Here is a 17341-nt window from a genome sequence, read left to right on the forward strand (position 1 = left end):
CCAAGCACCAAAGGCCCCACCATGTGGGAGAGAGAGGTGGTCTTACGGGCCTCTGGTCCGCACATCTCTCAACGAGCTCAAAATATCTCTCCTGTGAGCCGTGGAACTCGTTTTGATCACACAGCTCTTCCACCGTGGTCAGCAGGTCATGGACAATGGCTCTGAGTTCCGGGCTATCCAGGCTCTGCAACACCAAGGTGCAGTTACACGGCAGGGGTTTTGGCTCCTCTCAAGGACTTGGCATCAGAGTCCTCAGCTCAGATGGGCTGTATCTAGACGCCCCCTCAGGCCCTCCTGCTGGGCAGGGGGCATCACTCCCACTGTGCTGGGATGTGCGAGCCAGGCTGCTCCTGCCCACTGGAGAATGGTGGGTCCCAAGGAGTCCTGGCTATACCCTTGCAGCAGGCCTCCGTTACAAGAACATTCATACCTCCCCCAGACTCAAAGCATCTCATGGAGGGCCCAGGGCCGTGGCCTCCCAGCCCACCACCCCAAGATGAAGCACTGCCTGATCAGCCGGTCAGTAACAACAGTCTAGCCCAGCAGCTGCCCTTGAGGGATGAGAGTCCAGGCCCCGCTGAGTTCCAGTCCTTCTCACTACGGGCCTGGCCTGCGCACCACCCATCCCAGTTTCCCAGGAGGCCCAGCCCTGAGCCTGTGCTAAACTCAGCCTCATCTCTTCTACAGCCCCTGCCTCTGCCTCTTGTCCTTCCTGCTACGGCCAGTGGCTTTATCCAAAGTGACACCAAAGCCACAGACAGCATTCTACACACTTTGGAAACTGCCTTCAGGGTCACTTGCAGGCCGTGGAAGTGACTTGATGTGTCACTCTGTTGATCCTGACCAACACCCACCCCCAGCCCTCCTTGATCATCTACTACCTACTCCTGCTCCAACTGATGGAGCAGGTGTGGAAGAAATTGCCATCCTCCATGGATGGCTGGTTGACACTACTGAGATCCATCAGAGAACACGGCCTAGGCTCTGAGGGAGGTCCCATAAGGGCAAAGAGCTGCCCCTACAGGTCCTTCCCTGGGGCCCTCTGGCCTCCCAATCTGTGGTCTTGGTCCTCCCTTTGCCCACAGCCTTCTGGCCCACCTCACCTGGAGCTGCTGAAGCAGGCGTTCGATAATACTCAGCAGAATGTCCCACGTCACAGCCTGCAGCTCCCTCCTGTACTTCTTGATGAGTCTGGTTATGGAGAGTACGATCTCATAGGACACCACCTCATTTGGACAGGTCATGGCCTGGAAAGTGGAGCCCCCGGGGCCCGCAGCAGTCAGCCACTTCTCCCTCGTACATAGGAAGCCCCATCACTTCACCCCCAGAACCTAGCATCAGATGCCTCACTCCCACAAATGTCTCATGGGCCACAGAAGCAGTACCTTAGGAGCACAGAAGCACACTTTCTACACTGGCTCCAAAGGGCCTGAGGTAGCCAGACTGTTCACTTCAAATCCTGGGCCGCTGGCTTACTGGTCAAGTGGAACCTGAAAGCTACCCCGACGCAAGGAATGCGCAGAGAGCATGCCCTCCACCACCCAGGAGGTGGGGGGCAGCGGGAAGGACCCGATCAGGATGCTGCATGTGAGTCTGGACATGACACAGCTCACCTGGTAAGATGAGGATGGTATGACTGCTCTGGCTCACCAGGGTGCCATGATGACTATGCAAAAACATGCAAAGAAAGTGCTCCCAACTCAGCCAGGCACCATGGAAACAGAAGCTATTATCACTGGCCTCATTCTAGAACAAGAGCAAGGTTACCGCTTGACAAAAGTAAGTGTGTCGCTATCCTGGGCAAGGGGGTAAGTGAGGAGGGGGTGAATCTCAAGCAGTTCTGATACTAATTTGCAGAACGTGAAATTTATAAGACATAATGCTCGCTTGGGGATAAAACCTTCAAATAACCCAATATATCTCATCTCTACCTGTAAAGCAAGTGACTGGATGTGCCACCTTAGCCCCTGAAGCAGACCCCTGGACTAATGGGCCTTTTCCAGCCGAGGCATCAGGCTCCAGCTCACTGCAGTCCAGGAACTGAGTTACCTCATAAAAAGACGGCAACACAGAAGTCGGAGAGTTCTTGAGAGAATAGAGCCGGTGGGCTCCCCAGAGAGCCATGCCAACAAAGAACACAGCTCCTCTCAGCAGTGGGGCGTCTTCCATGTAGGCTCTGAAAGTGTTCCCCAAAAAGAAAGAATGTGAGCAGAGCCTGGCCGAGCATCTTCCCAAGCTCCTGGTAGCCTCCCCAAAGGTCCCTGCACTTATGGGACAGAAACAATGCTGGGGAAGGGGCTGGGCAGGGAATACAGGGCCCAGAAGCAACTATTTTGATTCATTCATGCATTCACTCAGTAGTCGTCACTGCTGACCAAGGAGCCACACTAGATGCCAGGGCACGAAGGCCAAAAAGAGAAGGCCCTCAGCCCTGTGGTGCTTACAGCCTAGGAGACAGATACAAGCCAAAGGCAGCACGTTAATTGATGCCAAGGTTCGACCTCAGATACAGCTGAGAAGGAAAGCCAAGGGGTATGAGAGCAAACCTGCTCAGGGCAGTCAGAGACTCTAACCACCACACTAAGCAGTCAAGGAACACCCAGAGAAACGACCCAAGCAGAAGAACATTCTAGCAAGATGAAAGGTATGTGCAAAGGCCCTGGGTGGGTGGCAGAATGGCAGGATGAAGAGAACAATAGGCTCACAGGCTGAAAGGCTGGACCACCCAGGCCCTGCCATTTGGTTTCTATCCTTGGGGCACTGGGAGCCACTGCAGCTTCACGTAAAAAGTAATAAAGTCAAATCTGTGCTGGAAAAAGCAGGTGCGGCTGCTGTGTGAAGGAATGGACTTCAGGAGGCCAAGAGTGGGTGCAAGAGAGCAGTGAGGAAGTGAGAGCAGAAGGGTGGGGTGGAAGTCCTGGGAGCAGATAGATGAGCCGTCCCAGGGGCAGAAGCAGTATGACCGGTGACAGTTTGGCTATGGGAGGGGAGAGGAGGGCCTGGTGACAGGATGAAAGGTGAGGCAGCACCATGGGAGGAGGTCCAAGAGTGGAAGGGAGGTTCAGAGCTTGGTTTGGAATATTCTGAGATTACTGGCAGAAGCAGGAGAGGGCAGAAGATGGCAGGAGATCTGGAGCAGAAATGGGGAGGGTACAGTTCACTGGTAGAGAGCATGCTTAACATGCATGAGGTCCTAGGTTCAATCCCCAGCACCTCCAGTAAGTAAGTAAATAAACCTAATTCCCCCACCCCCCAAAATTTAAATAAACAGATAGACAGATAGATCAAGGACATAAGATGTACGCTCTAGCTTTAGGGCAGGCCTCCGGAACAGCCACTCCGCGGGAACAGGAAGCTCCCAGTTAGCCTGTGCCGGGCAATAGCAAACACGGTAAGCCTCCTCGGGAAGGCCCAGCAGCAGCCAGTGCAGGCCCCCTCGCCTCACCACCCGCCGGGCCCACTGCACTTGCCTGTCCTCCATAATGCGGCACATGTTGTAAATGGCGCTGTGGCCCAGGTGGGTACCCAGGAGATTACGCATCAGCTGGGAAGCAAGACGCACCATCGTTAGAGGTTGGCGGATACAAGCCCCATACAAGCCCCAGGGCCCCAAACCCCAGGCATTGGGTGCCAGCCTCGCACAGCACTGCTCTGAAGCCCTCCACGTCCAGCAGCTCTCCACCATCTCCTCCCAAACAGGGGCAGCAGAGCTCTCAAAATGCCACCAAAATCTTGCCCTCAGCTCAACTGCCTGGGAAAATGCCACTGGATTCCCCTCAACAGGCCATTGTCCAGCCGCTCTGAGAATCAGCGGGCCATTCACTGAAAACAAGACAGCCCTTGTCCTGTCCATGGGTCTGACTTATCATTGCACCCTGGGGGGAGAACTCTGCAGGATGACAGCTCAGCCCCACCTTCCAGCAAGGCTCACAGAGCTCCTTGACGTTAATGGTGCGGCACAGGGTGACAATGAACAGAGGGAGGCTCTCGGCTGGCAGGCAGTTGTAGCAGACCACAGCATCCAGCACCTGCAGAGAAACCTGGTGGGCAGAGAGACGGGTCATGCCGGCCCCGCCCCGACTCCCACCTGCAGGGAGGTGACACCCCAGCCTCCTTCCCACCCTCCTCTGATCAGTGACTAGCACGCCTCCCCTCCGCCAAAGCAGCCTTCCTCAGAACCACGAGAGTGAGCAAGCATCTGGGAAGCCCTTCTACGTGCCAGTCGCTGTGGGTCATCCCATTCTGAACTATGACCACACATCAGATGTCATCCAACTGCCCTTACTTACAGGAGAGAGTCCTGAGGCTCAGAGAGGCCAAGCAGCTTGCCCGGGGCCACATAGCCAATGAGGGGCAGCACATGGCTCAACCCTAGGGCCTGGGGTCACAGTTGCTATGACACCCACCTGCCTGGAAGGCACCGTCCCTGGAGCAGGACAGTTACTGACCTCTATGTCCACAGAGGACACAGTCTGGACGCACAGCAGGCAGATCATGCTGTGGGAGGAAGCACAAAGTCAGCTGACAGGACATTTCCCAGAGGCTGTGTGGCTCCGTTTTACTTTATGGTTACTCTACAAAGTCAGTTAAAAAAGTGGCTCGTCCTCCCTTAGGGCTCCCTTCACCCAACCATTGCTCAGTGCTGGATGTGTGGCATCAACAAGACCAAGAAGTGACAACAGATAACAACAAACAGAACATCAGGCGACATCGTATTTCTGTTACAAATAAATACTAGGCCAGTATCGAAATACCAACTTAAGTGGAAGGTGGCTCTGGCCACTTCCAACATCTCCATTTGTATGATGACTTCAAAATTTTATTCACCCTGCACAGCTGAACTGCAGACACAAGACAGCAAGACTATTATCAGAATAACGTCACTGGAATGCTTTTCTTACTGGACCATGGATGCGATGTATTCATCAAGGTAACAGCTGTTGAATTTGACCAAGTTCACAAGCACCAGAAGGAATTCTGACGACAGGCCCATGTCCATCCACTGCAGGACAAACTCAGCTGGGGGAGAAGAGGAGCAGAACAAGTACTTCCTATTCACATCCTCCCCAGGAAAATGCACCCCAGTCCCTTTCACTGCTGGAAACCATCTCATCCGTCCCCACAGGATAACAGGCAGGTCAGCATAGGGCCGACGGAGGCATGGTGTGGCTGGAGCCCAAGCAGATCACCATGAACTCTGGATTCACCAGCTCCCAGGATGCATGAAGGGGGTCTGGGCTGAGGCCGGAGCAGCATTTGTGCATTGGATGCTCAGAGCCCTGACCCTCGATGCTGGGGGTACAAGCACTAGGGAGAGTGTCTAGAAGGCAGACTCCTAGAGCCTAGGAGAACCCCATCCCACAGAGAATCTCTCAGAGGAGACACAAGCAACACTTAGTTGCCTGCTGAATAAACTTAAGACAGAAAATCTGACCATGGCCCCACTGTCAGCACCCATCCTGGAAGTGGACCAACAGCTGAGGCCCACTTCTAAGCAACAGAACAGCAAGGCCCAAGTCAGATTTACTTCCTCCTCCTTCTTCTTCTCCCCACAGCTCCAACATGAAGTCTAAAGACTCATGGAAACCTCACACCATCAGGACTACAAAGAGGTCGGCCAGCAACGGGGAGGGCTAGGTCAGACCCCGGCATGCAAAGCGCTATGAGGAAGACACAGTGAGGCAGACCCAGCCCCCCAGACACCTGCAGGCCCTCTGGATAAGACCCAGCCTGACATCTGGGTCAGGGGCACGCTCTTCCAACAACAGAACTCAGATTACCTCCTGCCCACCTAAAAGGCGCATCCAGGCCCCACTCCCCAGGTGTTCAGAGAGCAGGTCTGGAGTGAAGCCCAGGCAGGAGTCTGCATTTTTAACAGGCTACATGGGAGATTGAAGCAGCTGATTTGGGTTTTGCACAGATAAGCATAGCTGTGTGGTGCAGCGCCCTCTTCAGGCCATCCCTGTGAACTGCAGCACACCTTTGGGGCCCGAGGACCAACCGAATCCCAGATTAAATTTGATCACCAAGGCCAGAGAAACCTCACACCCAATGTGGCACCCACCCAGTTCTTCTTCCAAGTAGGTGATGTGTCTCCCATTGTCCGTGAGGGCCTTGAAAACTTCCAGTCTTTCGTGGAGGTCTTCGTTAGAGGGGTAATCCTTGATGACCTTGAAGAAGAGGGCCCTGAGCACACCCAAGCGGTCCCCCTGAAAACAAAACCATCGGGTCAGCAGTCTCGCCAGGATCCCCTGGCTACCTGGGTTCCCTGAGCAGCTTTAAGAAGTCCAAAAAGTGCCCTGGGCTCCAAGACTCCCAACCCTGGGGCCCTGTCTCCTTCCCACAGGAAGAGGCTGTGAGGGATAAATTGGGTAGGGGATCAGACGCACTGGTCATCAGTTGACAGTGTGTGTGGAGCACCTCCTATAAGCCCAAGTCTGTGGATGGTGGTGTGCACACAGCAGGGGACAGCACAGTCCCACCTTCCCAGGTGCTCATGGACGGCAATACCTAACTGGGCTTCTCTGAGAAGCTGGGGAGTGAAGGAGTAGAGTAAATGGGCAAGGGGGGAGGGAACCTTGGAGGCAGGAATGGTGAGAGGTGGCCTGAGTGTTCCTGGAACAGCAGAGACCAGTGTGACAGGAACACGGTGAGCAAGGGGCAGAAGCTGGGGCAGGGGGTAGGAGATCAGTGAGAGCAAGATAACAATGGCTCATTTGTGCCAGGTGCAATTTGTTTTGCACGAATTGCCTCATTTATTCCCCAAAATATCCAAGACAAAATGGAACGAAAAGCATCCCCACTTTACAGGAGAGGAGGTGGAGGCTCAAGCAGCTCCGGTGACTTGCCCAGGGTCACGCTGATACCAGAGGTGACACCAGGGTGCCCACTCAGGCAGTCCGGTTGCAGAGTGCCTGGGAACCAGCACACCTGTGCCTGGTGCTCTCATCAAAGACGAAAGTCCAAGCATGGCTCACAAGAGCCCGATACCATCCCACACACCCACCCCAGCTCCACCTGAACAAACCCGCCGCCCCTTACCTGCCCCTGCACGATGGCCTTCAGCAGAGCCAGCACCGCGTGCCGGGCCTCTGGCGGCCGCTCTGGCTGCAGCAAGTCCGAGACGGCCTTCCAGAGTGCTTCCACTGCATGCTGCCCGGCAAAAAGGGGACAGTGACTGGTTTGCTGGCCCCTCAACCCAAGAGACAGTACCACGGGCAAAGGATAGAGCAGAACAACGTGGTCATTTGACCTAGAATTTGCTCCTCTAAAGCCCACATTTCATATACCTGTCACAGCCCACAGTGACCATGAGCCTGACAAGGGGAACAGCACCAAGTGACTTCAAACCCTCACAGATCCCTTTAACCTTCAGCAGGGCATAGGTTGAAGGGAGGAAGGAGAACAGTAGGCCAGTAAGGCTGTCCTGGCTGCCTTCAGAGAACCAACAGGGAGCCCCTGTTAGGGCTTGCTCAGACCCCATGGGAAGAGTCTCAGAACCAGAAGAGCCACAGCAGTCTCTGGGCCTGAAGCCTGACCAAGAAGTCCTATGCTCTGGTTCCCCTCTGGGTCAACAAACCAGCCTTGGGCCACTCAGTACCACACCCCTACTCTGCTGTCTGGCTTGGCCTGCTAAGAACTCTGTGCTGGCTTCTGGAATCTGCCTCCTAACTAAGCCCACGCAGCCCATGGAGAAGTTGGGTCCTGTTCCCCACAGCTACCCAGAATCACTCTCTCTTGCGTCACTTTATTCTCCATGTTAACCATCCCTAAATCCCTTCAGCCAGGGTTTTCTGACCACTCACCCTTTCCTGGGCTCACTCCTCTTAAGAAGGGGACTAAACTGTCTTTTAGATGTTGTTTGACCAATATTCTGACCAACTCAGGACACACTGAAACTTCACCTCCTTTGTCCCTCCCATCCACCATACTCCTACTGATGCAACCTAAGCCACAATAACACAGAGACACTGAGGCCGTGGACTCTCCCAGCCTTTTAAACCTGTTTATTCACATGACAGCAGCTCAGCCACAGCTCCCCTTTCCGTACTTATACAGACTTTACCAACGTAAATGCCTGTTCTTACATTTATCCTTGGTAATGTGCAGCCTGCATGTTTCAGATGACCTGCGGAGGATGCAGTGGTCACTCTCCCCCTCAGCAGATGTGTATCTGCTGGGTGTGAGGTCCCTATCTCCTCCAGCATCACTCACACAAAAAAAATGGGGCAAGGCTGGAGCAGAGTCCTTGAGTAACTCTAAGGCTACTTCCTCCTCTGTCCATAGGACATCAGGAGAGGGCCTGGAAGTCTCTGGCAAAAATAAACATACCAAAGTCTGTGAGGCTGCTTAATACCACAACCAAACATCCCTTCCAAAAAGACAGAGACTGGTGTGCTTTGAATTTTCTCTGTGAAACCACACTCTTTCCTGATATTCCTCTATTTTCCCTCCCTGTGAATCTGTAACGTGAGAGGACGAGTGAGACTTTCTGTAAGCGACTACGAAATTTTTTCTGGATCTGCTAGAAGAGCCTAATCCCTCTGCTCTCCACCTCCACATGCGATTGCCCCCCACACACACACACAGGGTTGTCCTCAGGGTATTTCCGGAAGCTTCCCTGTCACTCAGATGATAATTAAATTTCCCTGAAATGGTGTGTATCAGTTCATTAGCAAAGTTAGCTGTCAACCCTGCTCCTAGAAAGAGCCAAATCAGGCTTTAAAACAGCTCCTATGACTCTCCCCAGTCACCCAACTGAGACAGACCTACCTCTTCAAATTTCTTCGTTTTGGCAACTTCACAGATCTGCCCTATCACCCGGATGCGATTGCTGAGGCCACATTCAACACTCAGTTCCTGGAGAGAGATGGAAAAAGGAAAAGGAGCCAGTGCTCAGGCAACAGATCTCACCTGCCAACCACAGAGCACTCTAAGAACTCTCCTGCATTTCCCACACTGGAGACCCACAGCACAGCATTCTGAAATCAGGAATCACCAGAATTTACTACTCCACCATAGTGGATTGAGAACAGGGGACTCTTTTTTCATTACTGCATTTTAAAAAATTGATATATAATTCACATTAACATAAAATTCACCATTTTAACAACTTTAAACTGTATAATCCAGTTTTTAGTATATTCATAGTGTTTGCAACCAGGTTCATTAATTTCAGAACATTTTCATCACCTCAAAAGGAAGTTCCATACCCATTAGCAGTCACTCCCCCATGCCCTCCTCCCCCGTAGGCCCTGGGAAATGCTAACGTACTCTATCTCTATGGATTTGCTTATTCTAGACATTTCGTATAAATGGAGTCATATGTTATGTGGGCCTCTGTGATTGGCTTCTTTCACTTAGCACAATGTTTTCAAGGTCCATCCATTCTATTCCATGTATCAATATTTCATTCCTTCTTTTGCCAAAAAATACTCCATCATAGGGATGTATCACATTGTATTTATAACTTCAGCTGATGAACATTTTGGTCATTTCTGAATGGGAAACTATACAGGTGCAAAAATTCAACATCATTTATGGGCAAAGCATTGAGCAGGCATGTGGTAGGGGGATTCCAACAGAGACAAAAAAAGTGAAGACTTACTTCTCCTAGGAACTCGTAAATTACCAGTAAACATCTGGCCATAACCCTAATCACCTGTGGAGACCATGGCGTTCAGGTCACATCTAGTAAAACAGATTTTCTTGCATCAATATCTGAATACTAACTCAAGCATGCTGGACCAAGTCACCAAGATCCTGACTTCCTGAATCTCCAGCAGAAACAGATGTACGTCACCATTGTACCAGGGACAGCAGCTCCACAGATGGTCACCAGCAACCCTCTCTCACAGAACCTGGTGACAGACGAAACTCAGCCGTCCTTGCACCTCCTACTAAACTGACAGAGAAGACAGATTGCTCACTCACTCTCAGGATTTCCGCAGTGATGATAAACTCCGTCTGCTTGCCCTCTGCAGACCTGGGATTTGGCCTTGGAGTTCCCAGTCCCAACAGAATCCTGAATTTCTCCTTGAAGCCTGAATCTTTGCTTGTTGGCTTGGCCATGCTGGGCAGGGACACACCAGAGGACTCCTCTGTGCCGAGAATCAGGCATAGAGATCTCAGGAACAGCTCCACCCACCTGCCCCGGTGCAGACCCACAACAGTCAGGGAACCCTAGGTCTCTAGTGGGCACGTACTTTCCTCCCACAGCCCCTGGGAGAACTTAACCGCAACCCGGAGGTCTCGCCCAGAAATAAACTTGGGAAATGCCAGGCCGCACACCCGCACCGCCTGACTCAATGCATGGAGTGAGGGAGGGGAACTGGGGACGGGGGCGGCCGCCGTGGGGTCCAAGGAGCCCTGACGTTTGCCATCTCCCCCTGTGGAGGACTATCAGGGGATGCCGGAAGCAGGGACTCCCTCGCACCAGACATGACTTAAAATCAAAGAAAGCTTGGAGCTCCAGGGTTAGGCTGCAGTGGGCGCGGACACTGCGGGGTCCGCCCCCGCCGCCTTAGCGCGAAGCAGGCCCGGAGAGGCCGCCTCCCCTGCGGCCCTGTCGGGGCCGGCCACCCCGCGGTCGGAGCAGGCGCCAGCGGTCGGAACACCGCGAGCCACTCACCACTGACCGCGCCTGCCACGCGCCGGGCCGTCCCGGAGCGGAGAACCGAGCACACCCCCGGCCCCAAGCCGCCGCCGGAAGCGCGCCCCCACGCTTCCGGCAGCGGGAGGGCGCCGGGGGCTGGCGTAGGGCTTGCTGGGAGTCGTAGTTCTGGGTGGATCTCCCGCGGAAAGGCTGGGCGGATGTCGAGTAACGTGACGGGGCCGCGGGCGTCGCCGGGATGTGTAGTCCTCAGGAGTCCGGGATGAACGCCGTGGGCGCGAGGATGGTGACCCGCAGCCGTAGCCGGGGACCCGGAGCTGGACTGCGGCGGGGTGGGGAAGAGGGCGCGCCCCTCCGGAGCGTAGAGGCGGCTGCAGGTAGCGCCGCGCCTGGGCCAGGGCCCCGGAGGAGAGAAGGGGGAGGAGGCCTGCAAGGGACTTGGGGCTGGGGTCCCGGGCCTTCCCAGAGGGCTCCATGCCGTGCTGGCTGGCACCTGGCAGCCGCGGGCGAGTTCCCAGACCCCACGTGGGGCCATGAGTTCCCACCGTGCGCCCTGTTCGCAGGGACTGGGTTCCGAGCGTTCCCATCTCCCCCACCCTCGTCCATTTCAAGAAAGTTCTCCCCTTCCCAGTAGCATGCCCTGCACTTGTGCCAGGCTGGCTGCGAGGCAAACCGGCCCTGTCCTCATAGCTCGTTCTAGCTCCGCGGCCCAGTGCCGAGAACACCCCCAGCCAGAAGTTTTCTCCACCTGCTAGAGGGTGCCTCTGAGAGAAAACGGAAAAGGGCATGGCTTTCATTGTGTTTATATCCTTGTTCCGGACTTACATGTGTCCTCCTTAAGACCCCACCTTGTACCAATCATGGCACTTAGTGGTGGGCAGAATGACAGAGCCCCTGCTGCTTGTCCTGCCTGGATGTCTGCAAGATTGGCCAAAGGAAGATTCCCACAGACACCCAAGGATCCCAGAGGTAGTCCCAATAAGACACACTGGAACAGATATAGGGCAGGAGGAACTAGGGTTGGGGTACAGGCACATGATGATGCCAGCCAGGTAGACAGGAGCTTTGATGCCAGCACAGAGTTTGGAGTTCATCGTGAGTACAGAAGAACCAATGAGAAATCTTAAGGCAGTGACAAAATCCAATTCAGGTTTTAAAACATTCTCTCTGACACAGTGTGGAGACTAGATTGGGGACACCGTGGCGGAGGCTGATACTAGAGTCCTCAGGTGCCAAATCAGATTGGTCAGACAGGCAGTGGCAAAAGAAGGCTGACCTGGACCAGGTGCATGCTACAGATCACAGAGCACCCCCGGCTGTAGTAGATAATGCATGGTTGTTGAATGAATGATGGAGGTTGAGATAGCAGGCAGGGCAGCACCCACACCTTATCCTCACCTGTAGCCCCCACTGAAGGGACTGAGTGGCACTTTTTGCAGAAGGAAGGAAAAGCCACAGCTCTGTGAAACGTCAGCGGAAGACACAAAGACTGAACGTGGCCTACGAGGCCTCAGAAGGTGAGACAGGAGAGGGGGCCGAGCATCTCCAGGCACCAGGCTGGGAGCCTCGGGACTGGCAGCAGCAGCTGGAGAACATCCGAACCATGAGGAGTGGGAAGGACGCACCTGTGGACCAGCTGGGGGCTGAGCACTGCTATGACCTTAGCGCACCCCCAAAGGTAGGCAGGGACCCATCTGTCGGGCGACCCCCTTCTGCACAAGACACTTGCTTCCTCTCAGGCCTCTAGCAGGGGACAGGCTGACACCTGGCAGCTCTTGACTGGCACCTTCCTCTGCAGACAGCACCCTGAGAGGACTCACAGCTGGGGTGTGGAGCCCTGAGCAGCATCACCTGCTTCACTGTGGCCACTCAGCAGCTCAGGGATACTTGTGACATGGGGCCTTGTGCCCTGCCTTCTGCCAGCAGTGCTGGTGCATCAGGGGTGTTCAGTAATGTTTGCTGAGAGAGAGGAGGGTTCCTTACACTTCACTGGTGCAGACCCTGGTCCTTAGACCGACCTAATTCTAATCCCAACTCTACTACCAATGACTAGGGTCTCAGTTTGCTTGTCTGTAAAGTGGCCAGGAGCATCCTTCCCGAAATGATAAGGATAATGATAGCAGCCAATGGCTGCTGAGAACTGACATCCTGCCAGGTATGATTCTAAGCACCATAATTCTTTAAGCCTCATAGTGATCTTTCGAGGCAGGGGCTGTTATTTCTCCTGTGTTTAAGTGGAAAAACAGGCCCAAGCCAGACCCCACACACACCTCACTGGCCGGGGTGGGTAGAGGGCTGATGTCCTATATGTTCCCCAAGGTGGAACAAGTGGAGATGAGTAAAGGGCTTGGCTGGGGCTTGGCCCACAGTAAGCACCCAGGACCCGCCTCCACCCCTGTGCCTGTCACTGTGCAAGCAGGTGCAGAGGTACCAGGTGCTGCTCTCACTGATGCTCTCCAGCCAGACTAAAGACCAGGTGACAGCGGGCGCCATGCAGCGGCTGCGGGCCCAGGGCCTGACGGTGGACAGCATCCTGCAGACAGATGATAGCACACTGGGCACGCTCATCTATCCTGTGGGCTTCTGGAGGGTGAGCGGGGCTACGGGTGCCACTGGCCTGAGAAAAATGTCAGGAGGCTGAGTGAGCTGTGTGGGTGGGAGCCCTGGTTGGGTATCTCTGGCCATGGGAGCCTGGATGTGAGTGCCTACTGGAGCCCTGCCCCACCTCCCCTACCCCTTTCCTGTCCCACAGCTCTGACCAGCCCACAGGGGGCTGGGCCATGGGGCCTTAAGTCCAGGCCCCAGGGCTCCTTAGCCTTTCCTGTTTGCAGCCCATCCCTTCCTTCCTTCACCTCCCTGCCCAGCCGCCTGGCCCTTCCCTTCCTTGCTAAGGCTGCCTACCCGCCTACCCTTCTGTTTACTCTGAGCCTCCCTAGAGTGCACACCCCCTTCCCTCTGGAGCCCCAGCAGGCCACAGAGTACAGGGTGGTGAGTGGGCGGGTCTGTTGAAGGCTGCTGGGTGGGTGGGGCTGCTTCCCCTTGGCACTGGCGTGGGCTGCAGTTTGTCAGATGGGTTTTAAATAGCTCTGTCCACTCAGGCACAGGATGGGAACCGCCCGGCTGGCCTGGCAGCTGGTGGGGGAGCCCCAGGCTCCAGCCTTCCTTCCTGAAAGCCCAGGTGCTGTTGAGCCCAGCTTCTGGTGTGACTGTTCCTGCTTAGCCTGTCCAGACTCTGGGGGGAATGATGGGGCAGGGAGGCCCAAGCCAGACACCACACACATGTCACTGGCCTGGCTGGGGCTGGTGGGAGGCAGGGTTCTAGGCCTGCACTGGGCCTCCCTTGGGCTCCCTGCTGCCTTTGGCTTTCTCCAGCCTACTGGGGGGACGGGGCAAGCAGGTGCCTCTGAGTGTGTCCTGAACAGGTGACAGGCAGCTCTGGGCACCTGTGGGTCTTTTTCGGGCCTCGTCCTCCCAGGTCAGACTATACCCCCACCCCAATCTTTCAGAACAAAGTGAAGTACATCAAGCAGACCAGTGCTATTCTGCAGCAGCGTTATGGCGGGGACATCCCAGCCTCCGTGGCAGAGCTGGTGGCACTGCCAGGCGTCGGGCCCAAGATGGCACACTTGGCCATGGCTGTGGCCTGGGGCACCGTGTCAGGCATTGGTGAGTGGCGTGCACCTACGAAGAGGGAGTGGCTGGCTCCAGGCTTGTTGGCTGCTGTCAAGGTTCTCTGCACCCTTGTGACCTGTGACCCCAACTCAGGTCTCATTTACAACTCAGCCCAAAGGGTCAGAAAGGTGTTCCCTGCCTGGAGCGAGGCCTGACCTGCCTAGAGATGGGTGCTAACAGGAGGAGCTCCTGTTTGCTGAGCACCTACTGCATGCTGGGCTCTGTAAGAGGCCCTAGACAGAGTCAGATCTGTGCTGCACGAGGGAGACATCCAATAACTCTTTACCATGGGGTAGAAACACTGACCAGGGTGTGCAGGGCACCATGGGAGCCAGCCTGGTCTGGGGCATCTGGAAAGACTTCTTAAGGAGATGAATGATAATTCAGCCAAGAGCTGAAAAGTGAGACAAGGCTAACCAGGCTAAGAGGAGGAAGTGCATTCCAGGCAGAAGGAGCAACATTTGCAAAGCCATGAGGTGGGAGACAGGGTCAGAGCACAAGGCTCTGGAATGAGCATGGGCAGATTGGGGAGGTTCAGTGAAGACAGGGGGACCCAGGGAGAAAGAGTAAGGCACTGGAGGGAGGCCTTTTCTAGAATCCCTTTCCTGGGTTTGGGTGTCACATGTTGGCATTTGAGGTCCTACGAGCAGAAAGAGACCCCTAGGTCAGAATGGGACTGCTTCCTCAGGTCTTTGCCCAGAGAGTCGGGGCTTCTGAGGCTACACAGCCACAGGCCCAGCTGTGTGCCCCCCAGCCTGGTGCTTTTTAGGCACTTGTGCAGAGGAGCCAGGAGAGGTAGTGGGAGTCCCCCTAGTGCTTCCATGGCTTGTGAAGCCTGCCCACTGGGGACCCCTTCCCAGCACCACCCATGGGAAGAGGAGGGCTTTAGCCACCAGGTGAGATTGCAGTCCAGAAGCTCTGAATTGCAGGAGCCTGGCTAGGCGGGGCCAGAGTAGAGCCTCCCACACTGGGCTCTTGCTGCCTCTCAGGAGATACTTGAGCTTATCTGGGTGGCTGTCCTCGGGTGCCCGTGACCAGGAGTGGTCTGGCAGGTCTGTGGGGGAAGGGCCCCCTGTCCATGACTGGACACAGCAGGCAAGAGTGTCAGAATGTTGCCCTTTCTGGTTGTCTAAAGGCCAGGTCACCCACAGGGATATCCTAAGGAGGGTGGGCCCCACATCCCAGGGGCTTTGCTGAGAGAAGCCCCCTTGATTAGAAAGCCAGTGCCAAGGGTACACAGCCGATCCCAGCGCTGCCCTCCCAGCTGGGTGACCCTAGGCAAGACACTTGCCCTCTCCGAGCTGGACCAAAAAGCAGGGGAAGCAGTTGCTCAGTTGCTGCACGGTGTGCAGAGCCCACCAGGCCCGGCCCACAGGAGGCTCACACAGTGTGGTGTGGCCCTCGCCTGGGCCTCTGGGTAACTTAAGGAGTATAGTCATCTCCATGTTACAGAGAAAGAAACTGAGGCTTGGTGACCCAAAGGTGTGACCTCCATGTACACGTTCTCCCTGTGCCCCTAGGGTGCCTGTCGTCACTCTCTGGGGAGAGCCTGAGCCTTTTCCTGGGCCGCTAGCAAACACGATAGGAGGAGGAGGCAGGGACTGCATCTGGCTGGGGGAAGGAGGCCTCGGTGGGCAGTGCCCAGGCCAAGCCCTGGGGTGGCCGGCTAAGGGGAAAAGAGGTTGTGGCCCAGGTGGACAACAGCTACAGCTGGCCTGGCCTCGCTCCCCGCTTTGTCCTTGATGGTGCAGTGGCAGATGCTGCCTCTGCGGGCAGTGACTTCCTGCCAGCCCACTGGGCCAAGCTGTTGCTATCCAGCCTGGCACTGACGGCCAGTGCCTCTTAGGGGCCAGGAGGCACTGCTGCCTGCACCCCAGGTAGAAGTCCCAAGTCTTGGGTGGGGAGGGGAAGGAAGCCAGGGAGACTCAGGCCCCAGCCTCAGCCCCACACCAACCTGCCCTCAGAGCCAGGAGAAGGGATGGGGCAGCCTGGGCTGGTAAGCCTGCCCCGTGGTCACCCTGCCCTGTCTCTTAGCAGCAGTGGACACACATGTGCACAGAATCGCCAACCGCCTCAAGTGGACCAAGAAGGCAACGAAGTCCCCAGAGGCGACCCGTACTGCACTGGAGGAGTGGCTGCCCAGGTTGGGTGGGGTGGGGTGGGGTGGGGTGGGGGCAGGACCAGCTCTCCTCCCTCCCAGCTTCTCCTCTGCACTAACTGCTTCAACCCCTACAGGGAGCTGTGGAGTGAGATCAACGGATTGCTGGTGGGCTTCGGCCAGCAGACTTGCCTGCCCATCCACCCGCGCTGCCAGGCCTGCCTCAACCGGGCCCTGTGCCCGGCTGCACAGGGACTCTGAGGGCCATGGGGCCTCTGCCTGGGCGCCACTTTGGCTACTATCTGTTCTGTGCCTTTGCTGGGGAGCCACAGCCTGTTTATAATAAAGCTTGGGGGTTGTTTGCAGTTAAGGTCTGGCTGACTTCTACCCCTAGGGGATGGGGGCAGGCTGGGAAGCACATGCATGAGCTGTGTGCCTGTGCTTACGTGTGTCTGGAATGGGGCCGCCTGGGAGGCCGGGATGGAGACGTGACAATCTGTGCTGTGAGCTCGAGGGGAGGCGGGGGAGCAGGAGCCTGGGAGGGCTGGGGGGCTGGATCGTGGGAGCCAGCTGCAGCCAGCTGTCAGAAGCCGCTGGGGATACTGGAAGCCTGGGCTGCCTCCCTCAGCATCTGGCTGGGGACCTGGAAACACAGCCCCCTCCTGAACTTGTGCACCCTGAGAGCCCAGCCTCTGCCAGGAGGCCCCACCCCCAGTGTTTACAGAGCCACCTGGCCTCAAAGGAACACTAGCAGGCCTAGGCAGGGCACCACAGGGCCGAAGGCGCGACCTGTGTGTACCTGCTGTGGGTGTCAGGGGCCCAGAAGGCTTCACAGGGAGATGCGGGTGAGAGGGGGTAAGGTTTCTTAGGCATGGGGATCCCAAGTAGGCTGGGGAGGAGAGGGGGATAAAAAAGGAGCAGGAACTAAGAGGGGCCTGGGCTTGGCTGCCAGGCAGACG

At 55.9% G+C, this 17341-nt stretch overlaps 2 protein-coding genes across 21 annotated transcripts in view; one reads left to right on the plus strand and one right to left on the minus strand.

Moving 5' to 3' along the window:
• Positions 1–10773, minus strand: part of TSC2 (TSC complex subunit 2) — a 36944-nt gene extending 26171 nt beyond the window's left edge. For 5 of the 16 annotated variants that reach the window (XM_074346544.1, XM_074346540.1, XM_074346543.1 and 2 more), the window contains exons 1-12: positions 10631–10771; positions 9934–10100; positions 8773–8859; positions 7042–7152; positions 6065–6209; positions 4902–5019; positions 4449–4497; positions 3915–4040; positions 3471–3544; positions 2050–2176; positions 1104–1247; positions 47–184 (exon numbers count right to left, since the gene is read on the minus strand). In XM_074346544.1, coding sequence (XP_074202645.1) covers positions 47–184; positions 1104–1247; positions 2050–2176; positions 3471–3544; positions 3915–4040; positions 4449–4497; positions 4902–5019; positions 6065–6209; positions 7042–7152; positions 8773–8859; positions 9934–10071 — 1257 coding nt within the window. In that variant the 5' untranslated portion in view covers positions 10072–10100; positions 10631–10771. Of the gene's footprint in view, positions 1–46; positions 185–1103; positions 1248–2049; positions 2177–3470; positions 3545–3914; positions 4041–4406; positions 4498–4901; positions 5020–6064; positions 6210–7041; positions 7153–8772; positions 8860–9933; positions 10101–10630 lie in introns of all 16 variants that reach the window. The other 11 variants (XM_074346537.1, XM_074346536.1, XM_074346529.1 and 8 more) reach the window with 4 other exon arrangements.
• Positions 10774–10781: 8 nt separating this feature from the next.
• On the plus strand, positions 10782–16747 carry NTHL1 (nth like DNA glycosylase 1). Of its 5 annotated transcripts, none has more exons than XM_074346549.1 (6): positions 10782–10989; positions 12055–12290; positions 13029–13202; positions 14119–14278; positions 16322–16427; positions 16520–16747. In XM_074346549.1, exons 1-6 carry the CDS (start codon positions 10851–10853, stop codon positions 16641–16643), a joined length of 939 nt encoding a protein of 312 aa, XP_074202650.1. In that variant the 5' UTR covers positions 10782–10850; the 3' UTR covers positions 16644–16747. The 5 variants fall into 5 exon arrangements, with proteins under 5 accessions (XP_074202650.1, XP_074202648.1, XP_074202649.1 ...); XM_074346547.1 differs by having other exon boundaries at positions 10785–10989; positions 12052–12290; XM_074346548.1 differs by having other exon boundaries at positions 10788–10989; positions 12052–12290; positions 13032–13202.
• Positions 16748–17341: the final 594 nt, after the last annotated feature.

This window comes from Camelus bactrianus, chromosome 18 (assembly GCF_048773025.1).
Source record: "Camelus bactrianus isolate YW-2024 breed Bactrian camel chromosome 18, ASM4877302v1, whole genome shotgun sequence".
Classification (NCBI taxonomy): domain Eukaryota; kingdom Metazoa; phylum Chordata; class Mammalia; order Artiodactyla; family Camelidae; genus Camelus; species Camelus bactrianus.